The sequence below is a fragment of the Oncorhynchus nerka genome, linkage group LG23 (assembly GCF_034236695.1).
Source record: "Oncorhynchus nerka isolate Pitt River linkage group LG23, Oner_Uvic_2.0, whole genome shotgun sequence".
Lineage (NCBI taxonomy): Eukaryota > Metazoa > Chordata > Actinopteri > Salmoniformes > Salmonidae > Oncorhynchus > Oncorhynchus nerka.
The window spans coordinates 25,533,835-25,553,934 of NC_088418.1; the positions used below are offsets into that span (position 1 = coordinate 25,533,835).

At 43.3% G+C, this 20,100-nt stretch overlaps 1 protein-coding gene across 2 annotated transcripts in view; it reads right to left on the reverse strand.

Moving 5' to 3' along the window:
- capn15 (calpain 15) overlaps window positions 1–20,100 on the reverse strand; it is a 75,236-nt gene that overhangs the window by 49,179 nt on the left and 5,957 nt on the right. The window contains exon 1 of one of the 2 annotated variants that reach the window (XM_029629459.2): window positions 15,888–18,555. The exons of the other annotated variant lie outside the window; for it this stretch is intronic. Coding sequence (XP_029485319.2) covers window positions 15,888–16,066 — 179 coding nt within the window. The 5' untranslated portion in view covers window positions 16,067–18,555. Of the gene's footprint in view, window positions 1–15,887; window positions 18,556–20,100 lie in introns of those variants that run through there. 2 annotated transcript variants of the gene reach the window in all.

Below are 20,100 nucleotides of genomic sequence, written 5' to 3' on the forward strand. Positions count from 1 at the left end.
TACCTCATATCTGAAGATGTGGGCCTGACTTCAGTTTCTAACCCTTCAATCTATCAGCATGCTAGATGCTACTTTATTATGGTATTTCAGCATTGGTGGGCACTGGGGCTAAGACAACGGAGGCCCAGTCATGGCGAGCTGTGCCCACATAAGAATGGAGCTTCAGCAGGTAATTAGCCCGAGTTACCTTCGCTTAGTGTAGCCGACGCTGGAGGAAACACTAAGGGGTAAGGTCACACTCACAGGGAAATGATGGGTACAGCTACCATCTGCCAGAGGGACACTCTGTGTAGCTTCCCTGAGGGAGATGAACTTGAAGATGTGGTAGTGGCTTCTTTCACACCTCACAGCTATGGAAATGAATCACTTACAGCACACTGACCAGTAAGCTCTTTATAGTGATTTTTAAAATTATTTTTTCCCTCGGGGGGACTTTTTATCCCCAATTTCATGATAACCAATTGGTAGTTACAGTCTTGTCAAATCGCTGCAACTCCCGTACGGACTCGGAGAGGTGAAGGTCAAGAGCCATGTATCCTCCAAAACACGACCCCACCAAGCCGCACTGCTTCTTGACGCACTGCTTGCTTAACCCGGAAACCAGCCGCACCAACGTGTCTGAGGAAACACCGTATGGCTGGCGACGAAGGTCAGCGTGCATGCACCTGGCTGCCACAAGGAGTCGCTAGAGTGCGATGGGACAAGGACATCCCACCAGCCCAAACCCTCCCTTAATACAGGCGACACCGTGCCAATTGTGCACCACTTCAAGGGTCTCCCAGTCGCGGCCGGCTGCGACACAGCCCGGGATTAAACCCAGATCTGTAGTGTCGCCTCTAGCACTGCGATGCAGTGCCTAATACCACTGCACCACTCGGGAGGCCCTTTCATAGTTATTTCTGCTTTACAAATGAGTAAAGCAAGTGGTTGAATCAATGGCCAAATATCCTTTGCCCTAGAGTGTGTAGATCATAAATCTGAAGGATAAAAACAGTGTTCAAATCGAGGGATACGTTGGAACATGCCAAACGTCACTGGCATTCAACTTCCTAAAGAATTAGTTAAGCTCAGGACTGCCATCTACCCTACGGCAAACCAACGCATTAAGCAGCGGGACTTATTCATGGGACTTTACTGCTCTGTTCACCGCTTCCTAGCGAGATTTCTCCCAGTCTGAGATTAAAGCAAACCTTTTCCACTTGAAAGTATTTTTGTTGTTGTTGGCGTCCTCATTCCCTCACTTCCACTCCCTGTCTGTCAAGAGAGGAAATGATGAGTCAGGCAGGGCCTGAGACTCAAGGATAAGCTTGAAGAGCCTCTTCTGCAACCGGCAGGTAAAGCATTCTGGCACCGACATGACTCGCTCGAGCGGTTGGCTTCACTGATAAGGACAGTTTTCCCCTTCTGCTCCCTCCGTCCCCTTACGTTCCTGCCCCTATTGTGGTGGAGCAAATTAACACGGTGTGATGGTAGAGGGGAGTCGTGCGATGAAATCTGAGCTTGGCCAGACTGACGGCAATACTTTTGTTCTGCTCTGCCCACTGTGCACAGACGTCAATTCAACGTCTACTCCACGTTGGTTCAACGTCATTTCATTGCAATGATGTGGAAACAATGCTGATTCAACCAGTGTGTGCCCAGTGGGTGGTGGCTCAGAGCCGAGTCAAAGAAAGACGGGGACATAAGAGCACATTTCCACTCGACTCATCTGATTCTACAGACAACACTAGTGACAGACTTCTCTCTACTACAGTATGAGCAGAGGACAGAGGCTCAAGACATTGAGGACCACAGTGATAGCAGACAGAACCTCAGCTGTGACACACTGTAACTGGTGACTCGAGACAGAGGACTTGGTGACATTGAGACTTGGCCAGTGTAGACGGACACTTTGGTGATAAGTGAGAGGAATGAAAGTAAGACACTGAACTGAAGCTTTCGTGACAATTTGACTAAGCGATTGAGGCTAAAGTGTTAGCGGTAGAAGCTGGAAAGCTTTGGTAGCAATATCCTGGGAGGGAGACATCCACAACAGGGGTCTTTTCAACAGGTCTCCTTGAGCCATGTAAACATTCAAAACCACACAACTGACTGTGTGGTAACAGAAGATAGAAGAAGTATTCTGCACTTCGTAATTATGGCCCATTCTCTTCTTCTAAAGAGGGCAATATGTTAACTGTCAAAAAAATAAAATAAAATGGGGCTTTGTATGAACGCCAGGTCATAGGAGGGAATTAATAGCATATCAAGACCTAAATATGTTTGGCTTCTTTCTCTAGGTGTAAACAGCTGGATGTACTTCAGTATAACGTAACCCATGGCTTCTGGTGATAGTACAGAGACAAAGCTCATCAGCTCTTGCCCCATATGCAGATGAATAATGATCCAAGCACTACTTAGCTGATAGAACAGTAACCTTTAAAAAGAAAAAATTAAACACCTCACCTGACTGTAATGACTGTAATGTTAGTGAATATTTCACGACCGTCGCTCATATTTGATGGGTGAATGTCAGTGGGGGAGACAGCTGCAGACGTTTGAATCTTTAAACAGAGAAAACTGTCCGACCGGGTTTAGGCAGACAAGGTGTTGCAGAGTAGGGTTGGGTGGTATACCATATATACCATATCCCGGGGTATTTTGAAATCCCATCAGTATGATTTTTCAATGCTGTTAATACTTTAATTTTATACACTGGGAACACTTAAAGGGAACACTTAAACAACACAATGTAACTCCAAGTCAATCACACTTCTGTGAAATCAAACTGTCCACTTAGGAAGCAACACTGATTGACAATAAATTTCACATGCTGTTGTGCAAATGGAATAGACAACAGGTGGAAATTATAGGCAAATAGCAAGACACCCCCAATAAAGGAGTGGTTCTGCAGGTGGTGACTACAGACCACTTCTCAGTTCCTATGCTTCCTGGCTGATGTTTTGGTCACTTTTGAATGCTGGCGGTGCTTTCACTCTAGTGGTAGCATGAGACGGAGTCTACAACCCACACAAGTTACAGCCCAACACCGTGCAGGACGTTTGGCATTTGCTAGAGAACACCAAGATTGGCAAATTCGCCACTGGCGCCCTGTGCTCTTCGCAGATGAAAGCAGGTTCACACTGGGCACATGTGACAGACGTGACAGTCTGGTGACGCCGTGGAGAACGTTTTGCTGCCTGCAACATCCTCCAGCATGACCGGTTTGGCGATGGGTCAGTCATGGTGTGGGGTGGCATTTCTTTGGGGGGCCGCACAGCACTCCATGTGCTCGCCAGAGGTAGCCTGACTGCCATTAGGTACCGAGATGAGATCCTCAGACCCCTTGTGAGACCATATGCTGGTGCGGTTGGCCCTGGGTTCCTAATAATGCAATACAATGCTAGACCTCATGTGGCTGGAGTGTGTCAGCAGTTCCTGCAAGAGGAAGGCATTGATGCTATGGACTGGCCCACCCGTTCCCCAGACCTGAATCCAATTGAGCACATCTGGGACATCATGTCTCGCTCCATCCACCAACGCCACGTTGCACCACAGACTGTCCAGGAGTTGGCGGACTCCAAATCCAAAGTGTGACTCCAAATCCAGACCTCCATGGGTTGATAAATTTGATTTCCATTGATAATTTTTGTGTGATTTTGTTGTCAGCACATTCAACTATGTAAAGAAAAAAGTATTTATTAAAAATATTTCATTCATTCAGATCTAGGATGTGTTATTTTAGTGTTCCCTTAATTGCAGTGTATATTAGTACTTTTTAAACAAATACCTGCAACCAACTTGTGCACTAGATATTTTGTCACGAAAAGATGCTCGACTATGCATATAATTGACAGCTTTGGAAAGAAAACACTCTGACGTTTCCAAAACTGCAATGATATTAATCTGTGAGTGCCACAGAACTGATGCTACAGGCGAAACCAAGATGAAACTTCAAACAGGAAGTGAGCAAAATTTTTGAGCCGCTGTTTTCCATTGTCTCCTTATATGGCTGTGAATGCGCCCTGGACGAGCCTACACTTTCTGCCGTTTCCCCAAGGTGTCTGCAGCATTGTGACGTATTTGTAGGCATATCATTGGAAGATTGGCCATAAGAGACTACATTTACCAGGTGTCCGCCCGGTGTCCTTTGTCGAAATTGGTGCGTAATCTTCAGCTGCAAGCATTCTTCCATGTGATTCAGAGAAAGCAGACTTCCACGAACAATATATAATCGAAGAGATATGTGAAAAACACCTTGAGGATTGAGTTAATTTGGAAAAAAGTTTGGCGTTTTGATGACTGAATTTTCGTTTTTTTTTTGGTAGCCAAACGTGATGAACAAAACGGAGCGAATTGTCCTACACAAAGAATATTTTTGGAAAAACTGAACATTTGCTATCTAACTGAGAGTCTCCTCATTGAAAACATCCGAAGTTCTTCAAAGGTAAATGATTTTATTTGAATGCTTTTCTTGTTTTTGTGAAAATGTTGCCCGCTGAATGCTACGCTAAATGCTACGCTAGCTATCAATACTCTTACACAAATGCTTGTTTTGAAAAGCATATATTGAAAATCTGAGATGACAGTTTCGAACCTCTTAGGGAAGCTGCGAATTTTCGCAGCTTTTTGTTAAAAATCGCGCAACATTTCAGCGCCCTGCTATTCATGCCAGGAAAATAGTATATGCATATGATTAGTATGTGTGGATAGAAAACACTCAGACATTTCTAAAGCTGGTTAAATCACGGCTGTGACTATAACAGAACGTGCGTTTCATCGAAAAGTGCAGGAAAATCTGATCACTGAAAATGGAAATAAATATCCATGCGCCACTTACAGATAATTGTTAAAGGTGAACCGGATTAAATGAGGCCTAGGTTGCAGTACCTACAGCTTCCACACAATGTCTAGAGTCTTGTCATTTGCTTCGGCTTTGTTTCTTGGTCAAACCGACACAAGGGAACCGATTCCCTCCGGTCTCCGACCGGATGTTTTGGTTGAGATTTCTCCGGACATTATTTCCAGACGGACACCTATAGAATTTACATCGCCTCCTGATGAATTTTATCGCTTATTAACGTGTACTAATACCTAAAGTTGCATTACAAAAGTATTTCGAAGTGTTTTGTGAAAGTTTATCGTCGACTTTTTTAATTAAAAAAAATGACGTTACGTTATAAAACGCTATTTTTTTCCGTTGTTCACACAGTATTCATAGATCGATATCTAGGCTATATATGGACCGATTTAATCTAAAAAAGACCCAAAATGATGTTTATGGGACATCTAGGAGTGCCAAGAAAGAAGCTCGTCAAAGGTAATGAATGTTTTATATTTTATTTCTGCGTTTTGAGTAGCCCCCGGCTATCGCAAAATCTGTCGTTAGGTGACGTTGCTGTATTCTGGGGGATACATGCTATCAGATAATAGCTTCTCATGCTTTTGCCGAAAAGCATTTTACAAATCTGACTTGGTGGATAGATTCACAACGAGTGTAGCTTTAATTCAGTACATTGTATGTCCATTTTAATGAAAGTTTGAGTTTTATCAACCACTATAGGTTGCGCTCTTGAACATTTCCGCTGATTGATGTTCCCACCACGGGACCACGGCCCTAACAAAAGGCTAAGCTTGAGAGCTAGCATATTTATTTCATTTCATTTGCGATTTTCATGAATAATTAACGTTGCGTTATGGTAATGAGCTTGAGGCTGTATTCACGATCCCGGATCCGGGATGGCTAGTATCAAGATTAAGCAAACTGCATTTTGCGATACTTGCATAACTTTATGAGCTGGGTTGACTGTCTTAGTAGTAAATGTTTGCACGGGCTCGTTAGCATTTCACTAGCACCCGCTATGGGGATTCCTTAGTACTAGTTAGCATTTTGGTAGCATTCTGATAAGTTGTATTTTTGGCGGGGGTTTTACGTCTGGAAAAAAGAAATTGCACACCTTGTTTCACTACCGGTAATACGGTCTATATAAAAAATATATATATATAAAAAATAAAAAATTTAACTCTACACCACCTTTACTCCACACACAGAGCTCTCCCTCACCCTCCATTTGGCAAATCTGACCATAACTCCAACCCCCTGATTCCTGCTTACAAGCTAAAACTAAAGCAGGAAGTACCAGTAACTCACTCAATACGGAAGTGGTCAGACGATGCAGATGGTAAGCTACAGGACTGTTTTGCTAACACAGACTGGAATATGTTCCGGGATTCTTCTGATGGCATTGAGGAGTACACCACATCAGTCACTGGCTTCATCAATAAGTGCATCGATGACGTCGTCCCCACACTGACCGTACGTACATACCCCAACCAGAAGCCATGGATTACAGGCAACAACCAGACTGAGCTAAAGGGTAGAACTGCCGCTTTCAAGGAGCGGGACTCTAACCCGGACACTTATAAGAAATCCTGCTATGCCTTCTGATGAACCATCAAACAGGCAAAGCATCAATAGAGGACTAAGATTGAATAGTAATACACTGGCTCCGACGCTCATAGGTTGAGGCAGGGCTTGCAAACTATTTACGGACTACAAAGGGAAGTACAGATGCGAGTTGACCAGTGACACGAGCCTAACAGAAGAGCTCAATTACTTCTATGCTCGCTTCGAGGCAGGCAACACTGAAGCATGCATGAGAGCACCAGCTGTTCCGGAAGACTGTGTGATCACGCTCTCCATAGCCGATGTAAGACCTTTAAACAGATCAACATTTACAAAACCGCAGAGCCTGACAGATTACCAAGACGTGTACTCCGAGCATACGCTGACCAACTGGCAAGTGTCTTCACTGACATTTTCAACCTGTCCCTGACCGGGTCTGTAATACCAACATGTTTCAAGCAGACCAGCATAGTCCCTGTGGCCGAGAACACCAAGGTAACCTGCCTAAATGACTACCGACCCGTAGCACTCACGTCTGAAGCCATGAAGTGCTGACCATGGCTCATATCAACATTATTATCCCAGAAACCATAGACCGACTCCAATTTGCATAACGCCCGTACAGATCAGACACTTTAACACTTATTTTTCTTAAAATTGCATTGTTGGGGGCCTCCCGAGTGGCGCAGTGGTCTAAAGCACCGCATCACAGTGCTAGCTGTGCCACTAGAGATCCTGGTCCGAGTCCAGGCTGCGACCGGGAGAACCATGGGGCGGCGCACAATTGGCCCAGCACTGTCCGGGTTAGGGGAAGGTTTGGCCGGCAGGGATGTTCTTGTCCCATCGCGCAATAGTGACTCCTGTGGCAGGCCGGGGGCAATGCACGCTGATCACAGTCACCAGGTGCACGGTGTTTCCTCCGTCACATTGGTGCGACTGGCTTCCTTGGTTAAGCGGGAATTGTGTCAAGAAGCAGTGCGGCTTGGCTGGGTTGTGTTTCGGAGGACGCACTGTTCTCGACCTTCGCCTCTCCCGAGTCCGTACGGGAGTTGTAGCGATGGGACAAGACTGTAACTACCAATTGGATACCACGAATTTGGGGAGCAAAATAAAAAAGTATATATATAAAAATAAAAACTGCATTGTTGGTTAAGGGCTTGTAAGTAAGCATTTCACTGTATTCGGCGCATGTGACAAATATAAATTGATTTGATCACTTGGAGACGAGTTTCCCGATGTGGCCTGCCCATCAGACAGGCAATAGTCCTTGTTGGGAAGACACACTGAAATAAGTCAGACATAAACACAAAACATGCTTGCCAAATCCATGTGGACCCGTTTTAATCCAATTAAAGGGAAAAGAGCCAGTGGAACGGAGCAATGGTAAACGCTCGCATGCGTCATACTAGGACAGACACAGATGCTTGCAATAGGAACCAGCCAGGGAACAGCAGACAGGAACCCCAGGAGGGACCGAGGGAATTTGCCATAAAGTCAGTCACTGTACATACCGCACATAACCACCTAGTTGCCCTCTTGGGGTTATGGGAAGAAACAATGGAAAAAGACTGGTCCCGAGATGATGTGAAACTACCTTGAAAAGGTCAATTTGGTCTCTGGATAACACACTTTAGCATTTCCTGGAAGCATCACAAAAGGAGGAAAAACCTTCTGCAAACCTGATACAGTGCGTTCAGAAAGTATTCACACCCCTTGACTTTTTCTAAATGTTGGGATGGTGGGATTCAAATCCAATTCATTTTCATTTTTTTGTCAACAATCTACACTAAATACTTTACTGTCAAAATGGAAGAAAAAGTCTAATATTTGTAAAAAATATTTAAAAAATGTTTTAAATAAATAAACCAAATATATCTTGATTTACGTAAGTATTCAACCCCCTGAGGCAATATATTAGAATCACCTTTGGCAGTGATTACAGTTGTGAGTCTCTCTGGGTAAGTCTCTAAGACCTTTGCGCACACTTGGATTGTAGAATAGTTGCACATTATTATTATTTTTTAATTCTTCAAGCTCTGTCAAGTTGGTTGTTGATCATTGCTAGACAGCCATTTTAAAGTCTTCCCATAGATTTTCAAACCGAAAACTGTAATTAGGCCACTCAGGAACATCCAATGTCGTCTTGGTAAGCAACTCCAGTGTATATTTGTGACCCACCGCTTCGATTATGTAGCAACATTTGAAAAGGTGTTTTTTTTATACATTAGATAAAAGTAGAGACTCAGAGCTACAAAATGTATATCATACACTGCAGTTGAGGACCTACTGGAGAGTTATTCTTGGTCTATACCCATTCAGAATCTTTCACAGCCTCTTAAGGATTCACATGTGGAGGCCATGTGCTAAACAGAGTGAATAAGGCAGTGTAGTAGACAACCAAAGATTTCGAGACTAAAAGTAATGAAAGTAGTAGCCTTGGCCTATATCCTAATCTGACATTGTTATAATATGTTACAAAGATTTTATAATTATTAGCTGATGCTTACACAGACCCTTGTCTAAATGGATGGGGTATGTGAAATAAATGCTATAATCTACTCCAAGCCAGCTAAGTGGATGGGTCACTTATTGTCTAGACATGTACACGTTCATGAAATACAATAGATGGCCAAAATCACCCACAGACACACCTGACTAACTTTTTATTTTTTATAGCTACAGTATGTTTGGCCTGTTGTTGTGTCAATGTGCAGCAATGTTGTTGAGAGCAGTATCAACACTTTTACAGATCTCCATGGCTAACGTTATATCTTTCAAAAAAGCAGCGGTGGCAAGGATTATCTACACATACTGAGCAGACATGTTATAGACAGAAGCGTGTTACATAGCAGACCAATCCGAACTCATCTCTTGGCATGTCCAGCCCATCCATTATCTCAGCCAATCATGGCTAGTGGGAAGGTTCCAGTCTTTTTCCGTAGCTAAACCAAATAGCTTCGTAATTTAACAATTGTATTTGTATTTACAGATGGCATACAAGTTTGTTATTAAGGCACATGAAAGTTCACATGTTCCAGGAGGCATTTCTGACAAAAAACACATTTTGATAAAATAAATACAAATAAACGTTCAAATGCCTCTCCTGTAAAGTAGTGACGTGCGACATATGGCTAGCCTCCCACAGGTCACATTTGGCCTTGTTTCAGGTAATTGTTCTGCTGAAAAGTGAATTTGTCTCCCAGTTCTGTTGGAAAGCAGACAACCAGGTTTTCCTCTAGGATTTTGCCTGTACTTAGCTCTATTCTGTTTATTTTTATCCTAAAAAGACTCCCTAGTCCTTGCCGATGACAAGCATACATACCCATAACATGATGCAGCCACCGCCATGCTTGAAAATATCAAGAGTGGTACACAGTGATGTGTTTGATTTGCCCCAAACATAACACTTTCTATTCAGGAAATATAGTTAATTTCTATGCCACATATTTTCATATTTATTTTGGGGCCATATTGCAAACAGGATGCATTTTATTCTGTAGAGACTTTCTTCTTTGACTCTGTCATTTAGGTTAGTATTGTGGAATAACTACAATGTTGTTGACCCATCCTCAGTTCTCCTATCACAGCCATGCAACTGTAACTGTTTTAAAAAGTCACCATTGGCCTCATGGTGAAATCCCGGAGCTGTTTCCTTCCTCTCTGGCAACTGAGTTAGAGAGGACGCCTGTATCTTTGTAGTGACTGGGTATATTGATACACCATCTGAAGTGTAATTAATAACCTCACCATGCTCAAAGGGATATTCAATGTCTGCTTTTTTAAAATTTATTTTTACCCATCTACCAATATGTGTCCTTCTTTGTGGATTGTGCCAGGACTACCTGACATGATGACTCCTTGCTGTCCCCAGTCCACCTGGCTGTGCTGCTGCTCCAGTTTCAACTGTTCTGCCTTATTATTATTCGACCATGCTGGTCATTTATGAACATTTGAACATCTTGGCCATGTTCTGTTATAATCTCCACCCGGCACAGCCAGAAGAGGACTGGCCACCCCACATATGCTCTCTCTAATTCTCTCTTTCTTTCTCTCTCTCGGAGGACCTGAGCCCTAGGACCATGCCCCAGGACTACCTGACATGATGACTCCTTGCTGTCCCCAGTCCACCTGACCGTGCTGCTGCTCCAGTTTCAACTGTTCTGCCTTATTATTATTCGACCATGCTGGTCCTTTATGAACATTTGAACATCTTGGCCATGTTCTGTTATAATCTCCACCCGGCACAGCCAGAAGAGGACTGGCCACCCCACATAGCCTGGTTCCTCTCTAGGTTTCTTTCTATGTTTTGGCCTTTCTAGGGAGTTTTTCCTAGCCACCGTGCTTCTACACCTGCATTGCTTGCTGTTTGGGGTTTTAGGCTGGGTTTCTGTATAGCACATTGAGATATCAGCTGATGTACGAAGGGCTATATAAATAAATTTGATTTGATTTGATTTTGGATGAATCTGTGTTTGAAATTCGCAGCTCGACTGAGGGACCTTACAGATAATTGGTAGTCATTCAAAAATCAAGTTCATGTGTCTTTTTAAATTGAATATTTATTGACTCAAGACACTTCAGCTTAAAAACGTAAATTAATTTGTAAACATTTCTAAAAATATAATTCCATTTTGACATTATGGGGGGGTATTGTGTGTAGGCCAGGGACACAAAATTTCAATTTAATAAATGTAAAAAAAAATCAGGCTGTAACACAAAATGTGGAAAAGGTCAAGGGGTGTAAATACTTCCTGAAGGCGTACGTTTCTGTAGAGACCTGTTACCATCATAGACCCAGGCAAAAAAACAACAACCATTGAATGCATAGCTAGTTTAAGTGTTTAGTTCATGTGTGGGTTGCTTTCTTAAGCAAGCCTAAATCTGTGATTAAAGCGAAGTGAAGAATACTGATTTAGTACACGGACCCTTCCCATGACCAATGAGTCACTGCTGGGAGAAGCTGAATAAAATTTTTTGACAAAGACAGGACAGTTTGCCAATTTTCAGGGGCAGGAAAGAAACAGCCAGAGAAAGAGCCCAGTGTGTTACAGGAGGACACTAGAACTACTTTTCGGGGACTAAACCCTCGACATGAATCAGCAAATTTAAGCTGAGCTGTTGTTTTTATATTTCATCCTCTGCCACGGCTCAGCTAGGCTTGCCTAACCTCGTTAGACTCATGCAGAAATGTGTGTGGGGTGAGAGAGAGGGCGACGGTGCGCTCCAAGCATCATTATACATTGCTCCTCAAAGCCATGTTGTTAGAGGATCTGTGTGTGAGTGAGTGCGTTATGTGTTGGGTGTGTACGCAGACCCTCTTTGCTACCAAAAGCAGTGTTACATGAGCATGTGTGGTAAGATGTGCATGCATGTATGTATATGAGCTCAGCTGACTGAGGCTTGAGTCTGATTGGTGATGGAGGCAGAGGATTGTTGCTATGGAGATGCCCCTGAACACAGTGTAAAAGGGTCTTCTGAAACAATAAAGGGGTTCAAATCAAATCTTATTTATTTGTCACATGCGCCGAATACAACAGGTGTACTAGACCTTACCGTGAAATACTTACTTACAAGCCCTTAACCAACAATGCAGTTCAAGAAGTAGAGCAGGTTACCTTAGCATTCTTGGGCACAGGGACTATGGTGGTCTGCTTAAAACATGTAGTTACTACAGACTCGGTCAGAGGGAGGTTTAAAATGTCAGTAAAGACACTTGCCAGTTGGTCCACGCATGCTTTGAGTACACGTCAGAGCCGGTGTAGTAGGTTTCGATCTTAGTCCTGTATTGACGCTTTGCCTGTTTGTTGGTTCATCCGGGGGCATAGCGGGATTTCTTGTGAACGTCTGGATTAGTGTCCCGCTCCTCGAAAGCGGCAGCTCTAGCCTTTAGCTCGGTGTGGATGTTGCCTGTAATCCATGGCTTCTGGTTGGAATATGTACATACGGTCACTGTGGGAACGACGTCGTTGATGCACTTATTGATGAAGCCGGTGACTGAGGTGGTATACTACTCAATGCCATTGGATGAATCCAGGAACATGTTCCAGTCTGTGCTAGCGAAACAGTCCTGTAGCGTAGCATCTGATCACTTCCGTATTGAGCGAGTCACTGGTACTTCCTGTTTTAGTTTTTTCTTTTAAGCAGGAATCAGGAGGATAGAATCATGGTCAAATTTGCTAAATGGAGGGCGAGGGAGAGCTTTGTAATGCGTCTCTGTGTGTGGAGTAAAGGTGGTCTATCATTTTTTTCTCCTCTGGTTACATGTGACATGATGGTAGAAATGAGGTAAAACGGATTTAAGTTTGCCTACATTAAAGTCACTGGTCACTATGAGCGCTTCTGAGTGAGCATTTTCTTGTTTGCTTATGGCCTTATACAGCTCGTTGAGTAAAGACTTAGTGCCAGTATCGGTTTGTGGTGGTAAATAGACAGCTACTAATAATATAGATGAGAACTCTCTTGGTAGATAGTGTGGTCTACAGCTTATCATGAGGTATTCTACCTCAGGCGAGCAATACCTCGAGACCTCTTTAATATTAAACACTGTGCAACAGCAGTTATTGACAAACAGACACACAACCCGCTCCTTGTCTTACCAGACGTAGATGCTCTGTCCTCATTCTTACAAAGGCACTCTGCCCTCCTCCCCCTTTTTTGACGATTTGATGACGGGATTTGGGCCTTGTCTCAACAAAGCAGTATATCCTTCGCGTCGGACTCATTAAATAAAAATCTTTGTCCAGTGAGTAATCGCTGTTCTTATGTCCAAAAGCTATTTTCCATCATAAATAGCAGCAACATTAAGTACAACATGAGTTACAAACAATGCGAAAAAACAAACAAAATAGCACAGTTGGTTAGGAGCCCGTAAAACGGCAGCCATCCCCTTCCGGCGCCATTATCAGTATCTGATGATGCAAACCGACACTGACAAAGCTATTATTATTGGGGTGGCAGGTAGCCTAGTGGTTAGAGGGTTGGACTAGTAACCGGAAGGTTGCAAGATCGAATCCCCGAGCTAACAAGGTAAAAATCTGTCGTTCTGCCCCTGAACAAGGCAGTTAACCCACTGGCCATCATTGAAAATAAGAATTTGTTCTTAACTGACTTGCCTAGTTAAATAAAGGTAAAAATCAAAGATTACGGACACCGCAGTCATCCAAAATTCCACGACAGTCACCGCCCTACCTATAAGACCTCTCCAAGTGATAGTACAGTTTGACTTAACTGAGGGGCAGCAGCGGAGTAAGTATTGACAAGCTCAGACAATAGTAGTGGGAGATGAATGAGCTAGAAAAGGCCAACACTGAATAAATAATGACATTCATTGTAAGGACATTTGATAAGTCTTCAGGAAATCAATAACCAACAACCGGACTTGATTCCCCCGGTGACTCAGCAATAACATCAATACACCGGAGGAGGAAGCCGATAGCAGCTCCACTGTTCTCCTTCCCGGAGAGCTGACATTCAAACCTATAAGCGGGAATGAAAAAGAAAGAAACATGTCTTTCCCGTAGCTCCTCTGAAGGCAGTAGACTAATCACAGAAAGTTGGAGCCATCTGTTTCAATTATCATGAGCTAAAAGGTAAAAACTGGTTATTGAAACTAGCTTGTCCTTTCACATTATTGACTAGCTAGGCCTATATCCTCAATCATTCAAAACTCAGACTCAAAGAGTGGCATAATCTATGTGGGGAAATATTCAATGAAAGCACATCCTGTCCACATGACAAAACATCAGGACTCTTTCAAACAGCAAGCTGTTTCTGAAACCATGCGTCGTCCGGTTTCACATTCACTTCCTTCTTGGAAAATGACCGGGCCTCTAACGCTAACCCCCCCTAAGCTAACAAGATGTTTAATGAGACTGGCGAATCCTCCAAGGTTTTATAGACTACAACACCATTAATTACACTAGGCGGTCGGTCAGTTTGCAGGGAGGACTCTGCCATCTGCGCAGCGGCGGCCATCTGTTAGTGGACGGCAGGTACCGACAGAGGTCAAACAACAGAGCCAGGTGTAGCGAGTGTTCGCAAACTAAGGCGACAGCATGGAATCAACAGTTGTCTAGTCTGGGAGCCCTCCAAAGTATTTGCCATAATACAGTGGGGCAAAAAGTATTTAGTCAGCCACCAATTGTGCAAGTTCTCCCACTTAAAAAGATGAGAGAGGCCTGTAATTTTCATCATAGGTACACTTCAACTATGACAGACAAAATGAGAAAAAAATCCAGAAAATCACATTGTAGGATTTTTAATGAATTTATTTGCAAATTATGGTGGAAAATAAGTATTTGGTCAATAACAAAAGTTTCTCAATACTTTGTTATATACCCTTTGTTGGCAATGACAGAGGTCAAACGTTTTCTGTAAGCCTTCACAAGGTTTTCACACACTGTTGCTGGTATTTTGGCCCATTCCTCCATGCAGATCTCCTCTAGAGCAGTGATGTTTTGGGGCTGTTGCTGGGCAACACGGACTTTCAACTCCCTCCAAAGATTTTCTATGTGGTTGAGATCTGGAGACTGGCTAGGCCACTCCATGACCTTGAAATGCTTCTTACGAAGCCACTCCTTCGTTGCCCGGTGTGTTTGGGATCATGGTCATGCTGAAAGATCCACCCACGTTTCATCTTCAATGCCCTTGCTGATGGAAGGAGGTTTTCACTCAAAATCCTACAATGTGATTTTCTGGATTTTTTTTCTCATTTTGTCTGTCATAGTTGAAGTGTACCTATGATGAAAATTACAGGCCTCTCTCATCTTTTTAAGTGGGAGAACTTACACAATTGGTGGCTGAATAAATACGTTTTTGCCCCACTGTACGAGCTCCCCAAACAACCCGGCGAGAGAGTTTGTGTCCGGGTCACTCCATGGGTGTAATCAACTTGGCACACCGATCCAATCAGCTTTTCCTCAAATTCGGCACATAGAGTTGAAGAGGGAGGTACTAAGAGGCGGGATTGTCAGATGTCAAATCCAGTTTAAGTGGATTTTGGATATCATATTGGATATAAAACATTAAAGTGGAACTATGATTAGATCAAATTTGGTGGTGGAACAATAGTTTTGATTGGATAATATTTTACCAGATTTAATGATACTGCAATATTGTCAGTGCATGTAAAAATATTTTATTGAAAAGGCTTGAATATGACATAATAGTCTACAATAAATCTGTATAGGGCAGCGGCAGGTGTTGGATTTAGAGTGGATCTGAGTGCTCTGAGAATTGCCACACTAAAAATAACAAAACACCCTTAGGATACCACTCAAAGACAACACACAACACCTATCACAATGTTGTGATTTGCACAACAAAGCTATCTGTCCTTTATTCTCACTCTTTCTGCTCCCGGTAACAGCAGTCCCTGTGTAATACAAGCCCTAGTGTTACAGAGCATGGACAATTTCTCTCCTTGCTGCCCATCAACAGGCCTGACCAGTCTGGCCCTCTCGCCAAGATGCAGTGGACTGAGGAGTGAAGTGTTGGCTCTTACCTGCGCTCTCTGTGTGGAGGTGGCAGATGCTGCTGGCGCGTAATGAAGGTGGTGCCCCACACAGGACTGCTGTGGCTGTTCCTAAGCCAGCCCATAGGAGGCGACGACGGGTACGGGGTGCTCCGGAAGCCGTGGTCCGACTCGGTCTCCGCGGTGAGAGAGGAGGCAGAACTCCCCATCCTCCTTTTGAAGTCTACTTGTGGTTCTCACCCTTTGAACCCGCAAAATGTGCGGGACGGGGAGGAGCGGAGTGACAGTGCCTTGTGTCTCAATCTCAGGCTGACAGTTTAAGGGTGGGGGATGGGGGAAACTAGGGCTGGGTGAAAACCCTGCTCATGTGTTCTCAGTCCTGACAAATTTCCAACTGGCACAATTCGAAAAGCAAGCCCCATTTCAAAAAGGGATGGATTTCATCCTGTGAAGTGACTCCAAGTGTGCTTGAAGATGGCTATATCCCCCCCAAAAATCAAATAGAAAGGCAATAATGAGGAAATCAAAGCGAGGGTATTCAAAAAACAAGTGAAACACGACGTTTCAAACTCCAGATCAGGGTGGATTTCCCACAGCGAGGAGGAAGTGCTCAATACAAACTGTAATTGCTTGCCTCGGGCACTGATTCCAATTTGACACTTTCTCCAGGAAATAACTCACACTCCTCTCTTCTCTGTAGTGGGTACCAATTTTTCTCTGTCGTAGACTTGTAGGCCTCTTAACTAACTCTCTGGGCCATGTTGTCTGGAGTGTCATTCAACTATTCCTTCTGCACTATTTGCAGTGTTCCTCCCTCGCGTATGCAGTCTCATGCCTGATCCATCATGCTTGAAACCTTTGTCACACACAGACACAGGCAGTGGAAGGAGCACACACAAACATGACCGGGTCCTCCGTCAATCGACATCTCTGAGATAATATAGCACAGTCGAGGCACTGGAATGTTTTTTTGTTTGTTGACAAAAAAGGAATCAAACATTTTTTTACCAAAAAATGAACTGAAAAGTGACTGGCAGAGGTCTGGGGCGTTGGTTTTGGTTTTGCTTACGCCAGAATGAATTCATGTCAAATTAAAGGACAAACCATGACATGGATAACAAACCAAGTGATTTTGCTATTGTCAAATAGGAGGTTATTTTTGTTATTTATTTATATGGCTTTGAATAAGCTTTTAAATCAAAAGAAAATCTGAATACACTAAACCAATAAGTCCTTTAATTTTGTATTATTTTTTACTGTAATGTTTATCTGAGAAGCACAGTCTCAGTCTACTGTCTCAGTTGACTTGTTGTCCCGAGTGATTCTCTGTGTGCAGGCACTGCTGGCACACTGACTGAAGCTCTGGTATCCAAAGCTCATCTTTCAAATTTCGACACTTGCCCACAGCTGCTAAACCGGATTACCCAGAATATTGCTCAAATCACCCCGTTGCATTTCTTAGTGGCTGAAATGTGGGATACTGAGTGCTTACAAAATGTCGCACTCTTCACAACTAGGCTACTCTGACTGAGGCAATGTCCCGAATAGCTATTATAACATGAAAACAAACATGAACTTCGGGAACTGAAATTGAACAAAACCCAAACAACGTGTATGCAGGCCTACATAAAGCGCAGGGAAGAACACGAACAACACATAATGAAATATGGCAAATGTTCCTAGGCAGTCCCAATCCAAAGAGAACTTCTACTAAATATTCGCCACGTGCGACCTTTATAGCGGAGTGTCCCGTTATGGTCTGCAGTCCTTTGCCGGTGCGTCCACCGTACGAAACGTGAGATGATCCCGGTTTCCGTCCCGCAGTCTGGGTAGCCTATTCGCAGCTTTATTTTTAGTCTGATCCCATCGATGATGCAGCGGTCTGGTGGTTCATTTGTATACAGTAGGCTTTATGTGTGCCAACCTGTCATAGCGAGGAGGCTAACTATGCCAGGGGAACTACGATGGTGCATTCCGGTGCAATGAAGGCGTGAAGTCTAATTATATGCACATGCATTTTGTATTCCCATGGAGACAAAAACTGTAGCCTGCCTGGTGCCTCTAACACGCGAATACAATACCACACTTAATTTATTCAGTCTCACGTATATTCATTATCGACATAAAAAGCTATGTAAAGGCTCACAGCCTATCACTATCAAATGAGCTGCGCCAATAGTGAAGATTAAACATATTTCATTCATGCCAATACAGTCTTGCTTATTACAATGTAGTTAACTACAATGTAAAGCGTTGCCTACAAAGGCATTTAACAATGTATCGAATTACCGTCAGTGCCAGGGCTGCAAAACAGAGGCGAATTCAGAATAAACCATGTAGGCTACAGTTGTAGCAATCTGCCAGTTTCCAGTGACTAACTCCGGAGCTGACTAAATTGTATTGAGGGCAGGGACTCATCATGCCAGAGCCGACATATCAGACTATTAAAAACGTGAAAATGGTACTAAACAGTCTCATCCAGAATTGATTTTAGACTCAAATTCCACTGTCTTCTGCCCGGTCCATTCTCGTGCGCTCATAATTCCAGTGTTTTATGATGCTGATCCTCTTTGACTTCTATTAGGAAACATCCTCGCTTCCGCCCCGTCGTCGCTTCAGAAATAAATTACTACCCATACTGCAATGCTCCATCCTGGACCCACTGTATGTTTTGCACCGGGGGCTGTTTTCATTGCATTATATTTAAACATATATATAATTATCCCTCTCTGATAAGTGCAGCGGATGCAGATGCAATCTCTTCTTAACAGAGAATGACAGCGAGTCAAGCAGCGCGCAGGCGCATTAGGACGTTGGCAGAGAAAGTGAAAGGCTTAATTCAAGAGATCAAAACGGATAAATACGCTCCATCAAGTGTTACTCAGTAGCAGGACTGATACTGTCAGTGTTGTGTTCGAGACCACCTAAAGCGAGCCCGATTCAAGACCAAGACCGGAGTAAATGGAGTCCAAACCAAGACCGGAGATGTTGTGTATCCATATTTCAGAAGAACATATGGATTCTTCAGACATTCAGACTGCTGAACAAAATGCATGCTGAGGGCAAATAGAGAACCACTCTACAAATTACCACTAACCCAAACAGGTCTATAACATACTGAACAAAAATATAAAACGCAACATGTGAAGTGTTGGTGTCATGTTTCATGAGATGAAATAAAAGATCCCAGAAATGTTCCATATGCACAAAATGTCATGCAAAAATGGGTTAATCCATCCACTTGCCTGTTGTGACATATCAAGAAGCTGAATAAACAGCATGCTCATTACACACGTGCACCTTGTGCAGGGGACAATAAAAGGCCACTCTAAAAATGTGCAGTTTTGACACAGAACACAATGCCACAGATGTCTCAAGTTGAGGGAGCATGCAATTGGCATGTTGACTGCAGGAATGTCCACCTGAACTGTTACCAGAGAATTGAATGTTCATTTCTCTACCATCAGCTGCCTCCAATGTAGTTTTAAACCAGTACGTTCAACCGGCCTCACAACCACAGACCACGTGTAACCACGCCAGCCCCGGACCTCCACATCTGGCTTCTTCCCCTGAGGGATCGTCTGAGACCAGCCACCTGGACAGATAATGAAGCGGAGGAGTATTTCTGTCTGTAATCAAGTTTTTCCCAACAAAAAGGCTTTTTCTGATTGGGTGAGCCAGGCTCACCAGTGGGTGGGTCGGCCTATGCCCTCCCAGGCCAACCCATGGCTGCGCCCTTGCCCAGTCATGTGAAATTCATAGATTAGGGCCTAATTGTTTTCAATTGACTGATTTTCTTATATGAACTGTAACTCAGTAAAATCGCTGAAATTGTTGCATTTATATTTTTGTTCAGTATAGATAAAAAGACAAAATATGATATAACTTCCCCGGTCTTCCCTTACTAATAGTGACTGTGCAACTTTCAAACAATTTCCCTGATTCTTCCCTTCCAAGAAACTTCTGACAAGCCCGACAAAGTATGAGGATATTTTTCAATGAAAGTAAAGGGCAGTAATGTTACGAGTAAAGTAGGAAGCCCAAGTTTCAATAGGCGATAAAAAAAAATGTGTCATGAAAGGAGCATGGACATCTGGCCAGGCGAAGAAGTTTTATGCACTGACTGAATGGATGCTGAAAATGTGTATGTGACAATATATATATATATTTTTACTTTTTTTTTACTCTGTTGGTCCAGGGAAGAAATTACAGTACTCACTGTCCGAGACCGTGTCAAGAAAAG